The 14,284-nt window shown below is 32.7% G+C and overlaps 1 protein-coding gene across 1 annotated transcript; it reads right to left on the bottom strand.

Annotated features, from left to right (window-relative positions):
- Window positions 1-1,981: 1,981 nt before the first annotated feature.
- Window positions 1,982-5,551, bottom strand: LOC113850944 (disease resistance protein RPP4-like). Its single transcript, XM_027481451.1, is given in 5 exon segments — window positions 1,982-2,064; window positions 2,067-2,847; window positions 2,962-3,258; window positions 3,350-4,454; window positions 5,046-5,551. Coding segments are annotated over 5 exon segments (2,772 nt in total).
- Window positions 5,552-14,284: the final 8,733 nt, after the last annotated feature.

The following is a 14,284-nucleotide window of genomic DNA, read 5'->3' as shown; positions in this document are numbered from 1 at the left end:
TGTCTTTGCTGTTATGCACAAAATAAGCAAGAGACAATGAAACATGATATATTTTGCTTGAGAAGCTGGGAACAAGAATATTCCCTAGGATTGAAACTAGTGTAGTGCACTCTAGAAGATAAAGAGAGAATAGAAATGCAAAGATCAAATAGCTTGAAAGAACAGAACCTTTCTATGTGCAATGAGTTGAAATCAGCTGTTGACCAAAAGAGAGGAAGAATGAGCATATCATATGTTAACTCTGAGCGCTAAGGGAATATTTTACTAATTTCATGTTTCTTGGTCAACTTAATTGCTTTGGCTGGCAAGTGTTCAAATCGATCTCTTCCTCACACATGTCCTACTATTGTGCTTTAAATATGTTCCAAGTCCCAACCCAATCTGAAATTTGATATGCCATAATATTTTATAGTAAATTATGTTTGTAAACAAATTTTGACATCTGATTTTTTACTTAATTATTTTGCTCATAATTTTTTTGGTGCGATTAATGATATTGGGTAATATTGTAAAAGACTTTATTTTTTTTGTCATTGCCTTGGCTTTATTTTGTTCTCATAGTTTTCTAGTGTAATAGAAACTGAAATGTGCATAGTTTTCTTTATGATTTATTAGTCTGATTTTTGGGAGGCTTTTTCCACTTGGTGAGAAGGGGAGTACTGCTACTCTGCCTCTCCCTATGTGTTTTAGCAATAGCACATGATCTCCTTAATATTTGGTGGGTTGTTGTTGTTGTTATATTCTTATTATTATGCTTCCGAACAAAAAGGGTGATGTAGCTAGAAAAAAAATAAAAAGGTTTGTTGGTCTAAGATCATAACTCATTGTGCATTGCTGGACCCACACCTTACAAATTCGAGTACAATGACCCAAAATTAATCTAAGACTGGGTTTTAGCCCAAGTTTTCCAACCCATGAAATTTGAATTATGTCACAAATGTGGAAGGAAGCAGATCATGGCACCCCTCAACCAGACCCAATCTTCCTTTTCCAATTATCTTTTGTTTCTTAGTATTAAATAAATAAAAAAACACATTTTTCATAGCTTATGCTCAAAGACAAAAGTTGATAAATTAAAAATAATAATAAAATTTTATAAACGAAATTGACAGTATTTAATATTATTAAATCATTAATTTTATAATATCTTGTTACTTTTAATAAAAACTTAATATACATAAATTTTTAATACATGTTGATTAAGAAAATCATTAAAAAGAAATAATAATAATAATAATTATTATTATTATTATTATTAAAAAAAAAAAAAAAAGACGGAAGAGGCACAAGTGACTTATAGAAGTTTCTTGTTGGCTGAAGAAAAAATGAGAGGAAGGGGCGCAACGTCGTTGTCAATTCTTGAATCACATTTCCTTTTCGTGCTTTCTATTTATCATTATTAATTTAATGATAATTCTTGACTAATTGGGATTATAGAAATATATGTCCATGTACGCTGTCGCAGTTATTTGTGAACGCAATATATTTGCAAGAAATGGGGAAATAGAAATGCAATACATTCCAGATAACCCAAATATAAAAATGGATACGAGTTTGAATTGATAATCAAATGGGGGCAATAGAAATACATGCATTTCTTAAATTTCTGCCCGTTTGTAAGCTGAAACTGCAAACCATAATCAAATGCAACTTTTCTGCATTTTTGAATTGATAACTACAAACAAAAGACAAACTAATCTCAACGGATACAAGTCACTCTTTATTTTGTGGTTTGTATGTTTTAACTGCAAATAAAAGGGATATATTTCCTTGCCGTTAACAATTTTAACAGCAAATATAAAATGTATTCAATTAATTATGTAATCATTATTTTGAACCATAAGAAGTAAAGAAAACTTACTGCTTTTTTATAGCTTTTTTGCGTTTCCGTGTTGAACAACAATGAAGCATTAACAAATCTCTTTTTTGGTGCAATGAGCAATGATCATATCGATAACTTGAATATAAACAATCAAAACCTTTAACTTAAACCATAAGAAGGAAATACATATAAAGATACTAAGCACAAGCTAAATCTATTTCTTAAATGATCACTTAATTCATCTGTTGAATAAAGTTGTGATATGTGGTGTTGCTTACCACACTAACACCAAACCCTTTTAACACTGCTTGTGGTGGATCTGGACTATTGAGTTTGAAGGGATATGCACGACTTCTGACCTTGATTTTAAACCATGGCTGACTTTTGGCTACGGTATTTAGGTGGTAAGACCAACGTTGATCATATATCACACACACATGATCTGCTGCAATATGGTCTATTGTTCTAGACATGTACATTCCATGAGTCCTCTTCAACATTCCATCTTCTTCATCATCATCATTGATTATAGTAAGGCCAAGATTCAAACTACCAAATTCTGACTTTGCCTTGCCAACAATGAAGCAGAAAATGAAGCCGAATCGAGGGGAATATGGCACAGAAGAGATATTAATAAACATGTAGTCCTTTTTTGTTTGAAACTCTAACCACTTAGGAATGTTGTTGCCTGGATATACATATGCAGCTTGAAAATATTCATCATTGAAACCTGCAGCATAACTACGTTCCGGTGTGGATAAATGTTGGTATGCAAATTTCATCACATTGATTTGTGCATTAGATTGAATGGCCATTAAAGAAAGCTCATCCAAGTGCAAGAAATTCCAAAACTCAACCTTTCTTTTATCAAGCTTGTTATGGGAGAAAATAGAGGGATGCACACTAGTCAATGAGCAACAACCACGAATATCCAGTACTTCGAGATTTATGGCTTTTGAAAAGTCCGGTAGTTCTTTCAAGAGAGAACAAGCTAAGAGTTTTACTTCTTTTAAATTTTCTAGATTCTGTGACAAAATAAAACAAATGAAAACATTATATTCAGGCTAAAGTTGTTAATTTTATTTTTCTTGAAATAAAAGAAAACTTATAACTACAAGACAAATATTATATATATTTACCTGAACTCCCTTCCATAACATTTCAACTTTGCTATATGATAAGTCTAATAAGACAAGTTTTTCAGCATTGAATTTCTCTGGCAAGGATTTCAAAGGGTATTGCACCCAACGAAGATATCTTAGTTCAGTTGGCAAATGTTGAAGCCCTTGAGGAAGATTATCTGAGCAGTCTTCATCATATTCACCATGAATATCGAGAAATTGTAATTTGTTCATCTTAGCAAATATGTGAGGGCATAATTTCAGCTTCCGGAGAAATGACAAGTGCATCCTTATGCTTCTAATGGCCTCAATCCCCTACCATCATATTAAGTAAAAGAAAAATTTAAGCTTCATTAAATGCCATATTTTCCACAAAATAATTCAAATATTTAATTTAAGCTTTTACCTTAGCATTGTTTAGTGAAGCATAAAGGTCAACAGGATCCCATAATCGACTGGGACTTCCCGGGTATTCATTAGATTCTTGACGAACAATCTCCCAACCCATTTCTTTTATAATGTCATGCATAGATACAACATTATCTCTGAAAATATTTATAAGAGCTTTGTCTTTCAACCTTTCTAACCCAACAGCCACTGAATTATCACTTCGATCATCTTTCAATAAGAATTTTAAGTATTCCACTTTCAAATTTAATCCACTAAAGAAGCATGCAAGATCTAAAAAAATCTTTTGCTCTTCACGATCTAGATCATCATAGCTCAGTCTCATTACATCATGAACCTTTTTAGTTGGCATTTTTCTAAGTTTGTCTAGCTGACTTTTCCATACTTCCTTATCTTTTCCATGAAGAAGATGCCCCAAAACTTTAAGAACTAATGGAACACCATCGGCATAACTAATCACCTTCTTTGATAGCTCGTAATAATCATTTTCAAGATGACTTTGGTTAAATGCATTCACATTGAAAAGTTTAAGTGCTTCACTGGAACTTAATCCCCAAACTCGGTATATATCATTAACTTTGTTAGCAATAAGCACTTGCTTATCTCTACTTGTTATAATTATTCTACTACCTGGTCCAAACCAATCAACCTTCCCAAATAATATTTCTAATTGATCTGAATCATTCATATCATCAAGAACAATAAGAACCTTCATACGACCAATTCTTCTCTTAATATAATCAGACAATTCATTCGGTGTATCCATTTTAACATCCTCAGCTAGTAATGTAGAAAAAAGCTTTTCTTTTAAACAAATTAGTCCATGTCTTCTTGATTCTTCTCTTAAATTTGCCAAAAAGCAATGGCCTTCATACGTAGAACACAGTTTATTAAATATTGCTTCTGCAATGGTTGTCTTACCAATACCACCCATGCCCCAAATTCCAATGACACGAACATCTTTTAACTCTAGACGTAATAATATTTCTAAATATGCAACTTGTTCACTAATTCCAAAAAGTCCTTTTGAGTTATACACGTGTTTAGTACTCAACCTCTTCAACACCAGATTAATGATTTGTTCAAGTAGCTCAGCTTCATTCCTATACAACAAAAAAGGAGAAAATATATCAAACCCTATAACTTTCCTATATCTCCTTATAGTTTGGGAAAATGTGGTCAGGTCTCGACAATATTTGAAAACACCACAGCTGTGGGTGTGCCTCCATTACGTGCGGGTATCCAATATATGGATATCCACAAATATGGCTTCATGCATGTATAAATATTCATTAGATTATGAAACATAAAACATTGTAAGAAAAACAAAAAGTAAAAATGAAATTAGAGTACTTAAACAATACAAAAGGACATTATAAAAATGGATCTAACACTTTAAAATATAGTAACAATAACTCAATATTTTTCTCAAATACATTTCAAATGCACCAAACTTGAAATTTAAGGAAATGAAATTAGAAAAAAAAAATTTATGTAATTAGAGTTGAGGAGAAAATTCTATTTTACTTGGGGGTAAAACCGTTGCACATAGCGGGTTTTACCTTTTGGGATTTTAATTTTCTTATCCCTTCCTATTGTGATAATAATATACATATATATAGTTATAGTTATATGAAAAATTAAATAGAGCTAGAGAATTCTGAATATCTATTAAGAAAGAAAAGAAAGCTTACCGAAATTGTGATGACTTAATTCCTGATAAATTTGCAGCTTTGTACAAAGCATGTCTCCAGATTTGCACCGTAGTCAAATTATACAAAAGCTCATGTTCAACAAATGCTTGTGCATAACTCCCTGTTTGATGTCTTACATCTGTGGGATCCACATGGTAGAAAATAGGTATTACTATTTGCCCATATTTTTCTTTGCATTCAACTATTTTCACGAGTTCTTGCAAACACCAACGCGAAGAAGCATAGTTTTCTGAGAATATGATCAATGAAATGAATGATATTTCAATTACTTCAAGAAGTAAAGGCAATATATATTCTCCTCTCTCAAGTTTATCATCTACAAAGGCATGTATTTGCTTTCGAATAAAACCCTCTGTCAAGTGGCTGAGGAAACCATGGCGAATGTCTTTGCCTCTAAAGCTAACAAAAACATCGTACACAAATTGATGAAGAGCTCTGTCTGACCTTGCTTGCGCTACTATACTCTTTCGTTTGTTGAAAACCATTAGTTTCCTCTGCATAAAAGCTAAGGTATCACCACATAATTGAAATGTATTGTTAAAATATGAAGAAACAAGATGTTACTACTTTGTTAGCACCGTTTTTTACAATTGTTGTTTTTTACAATTGTTATATTAAGGGCACATCACAAAAATGTTGTAACATTGAAAAGTATTATAATTTACTTTTCTTTTTGCAGCATGCAAAATTTTGTAACATTTAAAAAGTAATAATTTATGAAAGATTTTCAAAAAAATTTGTTACTCTATACATGACATAATGCAACCACTGCACCATTTATAGTATTTAGCATATAATTATTTTCTATATAATATTTTATTTACAAAAATAGTAATTTAGAATTCCTCTACTAGATTTCTTACATGTTATTTTTTAAAAAAAAATATTTTTTAAAATAATTTGAATTCAATTTCTTAACTTAATTTTCCTCCATCAACTTTTAAATTATTCATGTTTATGTTTCTTAAATTTTTTAAGTTTCTAAAATTTTTAAGTGAGTTTTCTGAAAATTTTAAAATAAATAGAAATTCAAAATGCATTAAATTTTATAAATTATAAAAATATTTCACTTTATAATGCATATGAATCTTAAAATTGAATATTCGTATAATATTTATATATAAATAATTTCATTTATTTATAATTTATTATCTTTTATTCTTTCACATATAGGTCTATAAATAAAAATAAAAATAAAATTTAAAGGATGAAAATATAAAAATACGAATCAAATTCATGAGTTTGTATGATTTTAAAGATAAAAAAGAGTATTATCTCAAACCAAAATATATATTCTAAAGAACTAGCATATATGGAACGAACTATTCTAATTAATGTAGCTAGCTATTGTTGTAACGTCCCGAATTTTGTAATATTAATTTTGATAATTATTCATATATATATATATATATATATATATATTCATGTGTGTATGTATGTATATATATGTATGATTGTTTGGATTGGGCTGGTTGGGTTGAGTGCAGGACGAGATACTGAGTTGTTCTCGCTGCAGCAAGAAGGCCCTGAGAAGAAGGATCAGAACTGTCGTCTTCTTGCTGTAGCGAGAGAGCGACAGTCTGGGGTGCATTTTTGGGTGCAGTCTTGCTGCAGCGAGAGGGTTTCGTTGTAGCAAGATTCTGCAGAAACCAGAGTGCAGTTTTTTCTGGTTTTTTTGCTGTAGCGAGGAGGCGTGTCGCTGCAGCGAGATCTCAATATAGCGAGAGTGTCGCGACCAGATGGGTATTTGATGGGTTAGGGTTCTAGAAGAAGGTTATTTTTACGATTTCCCTCTCTCTCCTTCACGATTCTCTCTACTCCATTCCTACCAATTAGAAGCCCTCCAAGACCGATTGGAAGCTAGATTGAGAATTGGAGAAGTGTTTAGAGCTCTTGGAGGTAAGTTCTATGGCTAGGGTTTCAGTTTTCGTCCCTTACTTTCATTTTCTGAGGTTTTTCTTAAGTTCTCTTGGAATTTCTGTGTGTTTTAGGGATGAAATCCGTGTGGGGAAACGATTCCATCAACGTTTCATGTCGGGTCTTCATTTTTTAGGTAAGGGAAATACTTTACTTTAATTATCTTTGTTAGGAATGAGTTTATTTGAACGAATATAGTAATGTGATAGAAATAGGAGATGAGGTTATGTGTATTGATGAATTGTACGAATTGGGTTGAGTCCGGAGGTGTCCAACCTCCGGCATATTGTGTAAAATTGAGTGATGTGCTTGTGTTGGTTGCCATTGAATGCAAAGAAATGATGTGAATTATGTACTGGATATTGTGAATGGGTATGGGCACTCGTGCCGTATAATTGAATGAACATTGTGTGAAAAGGTGGGCCCGAGGACTGTGTAATATGAATGGAAATAGGCTAGGGGCTGTGTGTATTGAATGAATTGTGAGCTATGTGCTGTGTGTGCTGTGAAAATGAAATGTGGGCCTAGTGCCGTAACTGTTAAATGTGGGCCTAGTGCCGTATACTGAAATGTGTGTGATTGGGGCGTGTAACACCGTGTAATGTACTGTGAATGGTTCAGCGATACACTGGGGGTGTGGGAGATGAAGATGGTAGAAATACCTTGGGGAAGAGGGAGTGGTGGTGACACCGACTGTGGAACGGGTGCACCACAGGCCACACACTCTCTTCCTGACTAGACCTCTGACCATTACCTTTGCTAAGCAACCCGTAACTGCCCACGTGATATCCGTGAGGCGGGGGTAACCGACAACCATTCATATTGAAAATCTGTGATCACAGTGTAAATGTGAGTGTGGCTGGCGTGCGTATGCATGGGTTCATGATTTGTGCTTGTGGATGTGATAACGTTGCCTGTGCCTGTATTTGTTTAATGTATTAAAAATGTGCTGGAGGTGAGACTCTATGCTTAATTGTATGTTTTGGTAGTGTAGAGTACTCACCCTTACATTCATTGTAAGAAAGGGACATGATAGCTTCGACGATTCCCCTTTGGATTCATTGATGTCCCTGTTTCAGGAAAGATGCTCGGGTCTAGTGTATCGATTCGGCTAAGAAAACCAAGACAATCTCTGCTTTTACTGAGAATCTTTTCGATTAAATGATCAACTTCAGAATACGGTGGGAAATACAAAGAGAACCCGCGTGATTACCAAAGGAGCTAGGAAAGAGAATGATTGCCCTCGTTGGGCCGGGCCCAAGCGAGCCACTACCTATGCAAGAACCGACCTCCCCCAAGAAAGTCCATATTCCTCCTAAGGACCCTCAACCACCAGATGGATCCATGATCTCTTCTTCTGATATGGCTATAGACCCAGGCCCATCTCCCTGCAAAACAGCCCACGTAGGATCTAATTCTTTGAACATGGACCTGGACTCTTCCACTCAAGCTGCCAACCTTGGAGATGACTAGATAAGGCCCGACGATCAACACTGGGCTCGGTGAAGGTGTGGATGAAACTGCTATAGGGCTTAAAATATTATTTTAAAAACTGTTGTATTCAGAATAAGTCCTGTAGCAACTATTCGATATAATTTGTAAACTCTTTCTTTATTTGAAATGCTTAATGAACTTGGATTAAAAATAAAAATTTTATTATTTTAAAAATTTACAAAATTCTTTATTTATTAAAATTAAATTTAAAGTGTTACAATTGTCACTTTTTAATCTGGACTTGCCAATTTATTATGGCATCTAAATGACAGAACAGATGTTATACAACTTACAAGACATCATTTCTTTCAGTGGGGTCATCATTGTTGCCACCCCTACTCTACTCTCTCCCAGAACAGGAAAATGCATTGAAAAAGAAATGTACACTATTCAACGTAGTGCTAAAAGTAACACGCATCTTTAGGACAAACAAATAGGGGACGTGTAAACATGAATTTTCAGCTTTCTCTATCTTTTACTCATTGTAAACTAAGATTTCATTCAAAATGAAAATAAAAATAAAGAGCCAAAATCAACTCATAATCATATATATTCTGATGTCTATCAGTATATAACTAAAAATAATTAGTTCACATCTCACATACATTATTTTTACCAAAGTTCCATAAGTTTGCCCGCATTTCAACATTGGATGTTCTACCTATTCCTTGTGGCAATGTATCACTTCCAAAAGGCCAGCACTGTCTCTAGAGAAATGAAAACAGGAACAAGGTTAGAGGTAATTCTAGGTAGTTACAGATTATAAGTCATAAAAAAGGATTTCTTCCACCCCGCACCCCCCCCCCTCCCCCCAAAAAAAAAATAACGAAAAAGGCAAATATTGCATGCATTGGAATTTTGGTATCTGGCATTATATAATAACGGATAGTGCCCAAAAGTATTTTGCAAGTATTTAAAGTTCAAATTTCCAAGTAAAAATTTTCATTAAGTACACAAAAAAAAAAAAAGAGATTAACTAATATTCAACACATAATTAAGTTAAAAATAATCAAACACAAAATGTAAATATTGAGAACCATTTGTTCGCGCAAACAGATATGCAACTGACAGCAGTCAATTAAAGTTATGTCAGAGAGGGAAACTGTTTAGGCCCAATTCTTGACCTTGAAATCCAAGCCATCTTATATGTTAAGGGTGTGGGTATTGCCTCTATAAGATGTCTACTTGTCATTCGTGTTTAAGTAATTTAAATTTCAAATATTCTTTTTCTTATTTGTTAATCAAATTATAAGTAAGAATATTTAAATAAAAATTTCATAGGTTGGAGTCACAATCAATACATAAAAGTGATTATAGACACTTCTAATTTCAGTCAGTTGATTCTTTAGTTTTCACATCAACTTTTGCATAAAAACTAGTGTCAGGCATAAGATCCTATGAACATGAGATGAGCACTAAAGAAACTTCCTATTAATATTTCGGCCTTCCAAAACACAATTAATACATACTTTTCTTTTCGAAAGCAAAAGAATTTGTTTTAAAATAAAGCTTGAGAACAAACTCTCTCAAGTGTGTGTTCAAGTAATGCTATTCAAAATGTCTCCACAACATATAACATGCATAAACATGAGAATAAACACCCAACCAGCCATTAAGACAGGAACATGACGCAAAGATCAACCAGCAAACTAGTAAATTAAATACATTTCTGCAACCAACAAACAAAAAATACCCAGTAAAATTGCTATTGTCAAATGAAATCAACCCCTGCAGAAAAGTTTGAGAGTTTGAAATATACTTTAACCATAAATGCATGATGCCTTGTTTTTAAACAGGTAAATCCCTTTTTTAGTGGAGTACCAAATTTATAATTACTAGTACTTAGATTTATAGAGTAAAGAGACAAAGAAATACTACATATTTTATTTGAGAAGCTCCGAAAGCGGAATATGCCATTTGAATAAGAGTACTGTGTAACATTCTTTGTCTTCACACCCCTTGATATCAAACTATAAGGGAGCCACTAAGTAACTGGAAAGTAAAGGAAAAGAGCGAAAAGGCATGAAAAGATCGAAGAGCTTAAAGAACATACATATTTACAAAAATTTCAAATTACCATTTAGCCCAAAGGACAAAAGGAAGAAGAAATCACATGACAATACTTGTCCCTTCTAGATTAATGAGTTTTCAAATTAAGCCTTCATTTAGAGCCAACCTATTAACCACAACCAATAACCAATATAATATTTATAACAAAAAAAAAGAGTAAAGTAACAAACAATTTCTCAACTTTATCCTTTTCCATTAAGTTTTGTTTTCCACACTATCTTTGAAGATTACTGATCACTTTGAAGATTTTACCAAATAGATGCTTGGGATAATTAGGGAACACAGTCAACTGTTGCTCATGTATGCTGGAGCAACATGGTACAAGTCTGAAGTTTAATAGAAGGATAAAATAATCTAATTGAAAATGATACAAAACTCACGGAAGAAGCAATTTCATTTGACCTTATAGTTATAGCCTTGAAGTGTGACCTCACAATCGCCAGAGCATACTCTTCCCGCATAACATTGAATTTATATATACATTAATTTATATTAAACAAGTATTGCCGTCACCTCTATAAATTTAAAATAATTAGAGTAGTGCATAATCCAGGGAAAAGTTAACATGCCTAACTGTATAGGAGTTTGAATCAGTTGAAAGAACCAAGTGACAGGAACTTCCCTATATCTTATGCAAGATGGAAATTAGCAAATTGACAAGACTCAGTCCTTGCAAGAATTACAATCATTAATTAATTTTCTTGAATTGTTAAGAAATTCCTAAGTAATTACTTTTTGCAGGCACTTAAGTTCTTCATTCGTTTTCTAGATTCAATTCTTATTGAATTTTTATTTTTTTCTGCATCTGACCGAGTATCCTAGGACTGGTAGTGTAAGAATAAGTCTTGTAATAACTACATTATATTTACCCTTAAATTCTTAATTAGTTTCAGTGATACTGAACTCCAGAATCCATCCTGAACTCAAGAATTCATCCTTTTAGTTGTTTACCATTATAGTTTCCTGAGACCTGACCTGACTATGATTTTGGCTTATTTGAAACGTATATAGATGTTACTTGATGTATGCGTTTCACATAGGATTTTTCATGTTTCTAAACTGCAACGCCTTTTACATTTTGGTTTTTCAGAACTTCTTTTCCTTCCAATTTTAGTTACTCTTAATAAGGCTTTCTGACTCTCTAAGTGGCTCAAAACAGTTCTCTCTGTAACAAAAGTTCAAAATTAATGTTTCCATGTCTTCCACAAGTTGGCATTTTTCTCACAATAACAGCATTCGTCTAAGACTGGCTTTGAAGGGGGAGTTTCATGCATTTAACATAAATATTTAGGTGTAATAGATAAGACAAAGACCGAATTCTTTGTGCATCTACGATAAGGACAACATACAACGGCATATTATTCACAATTGAGAATTTGGCAATGGGGTCTAAGAAAGTAGAACAATATTTCTAAATTTATAATTGTCCTGATTGATCCTCTGGTAAGGCTGGCCTCTGACAATGAAGGGACGTGCACAGCCTCCAATTGTTAGAGCTGGTACACATCATGTCCTACAATCACTCAGAAAAAGACCTTGTCACCTGACCATAAAAGTTTCCTTGCCTCATGTCAGTATCATGCTCCATGTTTATACAAGATCATATCCCACAGTCAGCAGCTAACAAACCTTAAAAATAAAAAAATAATAAGATTAAGTGATTAACGGCTCAATTGAAATCTTTTTAAGGGAATTTAACTTTTATTCTACACAACTCACTCTATCCTCTGCCAGCAAGAGAGGAGAAACAGAAAGAATTAAGGAAAAAATGACTGTAATAACATGCCATATTAGATGCATAAGTGTTTCAATATATGTGTCTGTACTTGTGGGAAATGATACAAGGACAAATCCTAGAAAAACTGAAAACAGATAACTAGTGCAGAGCTTTTAGGTTTAGGGGTGGCAGAGAGCTATATATGTAGCTTTACTCTATGTTTATGGCCCCCATTTGTCATCGTAATTTCTGTGATACATTTTTCTAACTAATTATATTATACCCTGTCTGTTAAGCAAATGATTTCTCTATATCATTTTGATGAAATGAGTTCTTATGGCATTTTTGCAGGACTATGATTTACGCAACAATTAATACTGACAGTAATTAACAAAGTGACATTGAATTATAATATTTATCATAGCACAGAATCTGCCAACTACTGTCAATCACCATTCCAAACATTGTCCATTATCATTTTGCTATTTTTCTTATATTAGATTTGGTTTGAGCAACGACAAGAAGTATAATAAGTCAAAACTATTAACATCAACTACAAATAAATACCTCCAAACCCCAACTTGGATACGCAATATCATGAAGTATCAATGAAGCTTATAGTCGTTTGTATATGATAACTGTCCATGGCACTTTTCTTTTCTTTTTTTGTTAAGCGTCCATGGTACTTTATCGAATGTAATTGATCATTATAATTTAGATTAAGTTAGATTTATAAAGTAATTTGTATTAAATGATCTTAATTTTATTATTTTAAACTTTATTTTAATCTTAAATTTTAGGAAAGTTTGAAATGAAGATTATATGGAGAAATATTTCTAATGTTATCAATATTGAAACTGTGTCAACAAAGTTATCAATAGTTTTTTACCGTTAGCAGTGAAACTTGGGTTGAAGAACTTGCATCTTTGAGGAATCAAGTACTTAGTTCATCAATTTTCATGGATTTATTCTATATTTCTTCTTTTTCTATGATATTCCTTTGTGTTGTTATGTGTAACTAATATTTTTGGTTAAGGAAAAAAGATCTAAATCCTAACCTATACTATATGTAATCTAAATATTTACTTTTAATTCAAATCTATTTATTTTAAATTGAATATTTATCTCTCCTTTTAATACCTCCATGAATTGGTCATTCACAGGGGATTATAAATTTTTAATTGCAATTAAATGACTGAGATAGAAATTAGAAGTGAGATAAAGTGTCATGATTGGGGGACACTCTACTAATAGAGGTCAACAATTATGAAGTTTAGGAATTCCAGATGTTAATGTTTGTTCTACTTAGGAATTTTTAAGGAATTGAGGTTTCTAATTTGGGAGAAAAGTTGTTGAGTCAAGGAATTGATCTTCAATTACATTAGTGAATTCAACCTTCAATTACACTTTTAGGACTTGAATTGAAGTGAAGATTTAAGTTATTTAGGTAAAGGTTTAGTAAACTCATTCCCTAAAGCTTTTGATATATTGATTTTTCATCATAAGTGTTTTGTTTGATAATTGTACACAAAAATCTCGTTCTTAATCTGAATTTTAGAATAGAATTTACTGTTCATACTTGCTTTAGGAAAATTAATCCTTTCATTCAAATTGTTGGCCAAACAGCAGAGAAATTGGAAAATTAATAATTCAGTTATAGTATCCGTACTATGAGAATGATCGGTACACTCTCCCGTGATTTACTCTCAACATTTATTTACATGGAAAGACTTATGTTTAAATCAAAATCTGCATTTTAACCACAAGAAGTATAAAACAAGGATGATATAAGCATCGAAATGAAATACATAGCATCAGGCACTTCCATTGGTTGAATGAAAGTGTGATCTTGCTGAGGTGTTTATTCGTTGAATGAAATTGTGATAAGCTGTATTCCTTGTGGCTGATCTCTGCCTGCTGCCATTGCATTAACCTTGATTTTAAGATGTGTCTGAATTTTGGCTCCACTGTTTAGGTAGAGAGAACATCGTTGGTCATAAATCACACAAACATGATACTT

Source organism: Abrus precatorius, unplaced genomic scaffold (genome assembly GCF_003935025.1).
Source record: "Abrus precatorius isolate BTA unplaced genomic scaffold, Abrus_2018 Scaffold9, whole genome shotgun sequence".
NCBI lineage: Eukaryota > Viridiplantae > Streptophyta > Magnoliopsida > Fabales > Fabaceae > Abrus > Abrus precatorius.
Note: the sequence above shows the minus strand (reverse complement) of the source record. Positions and strands in the feature narration are given on the sequence as shown.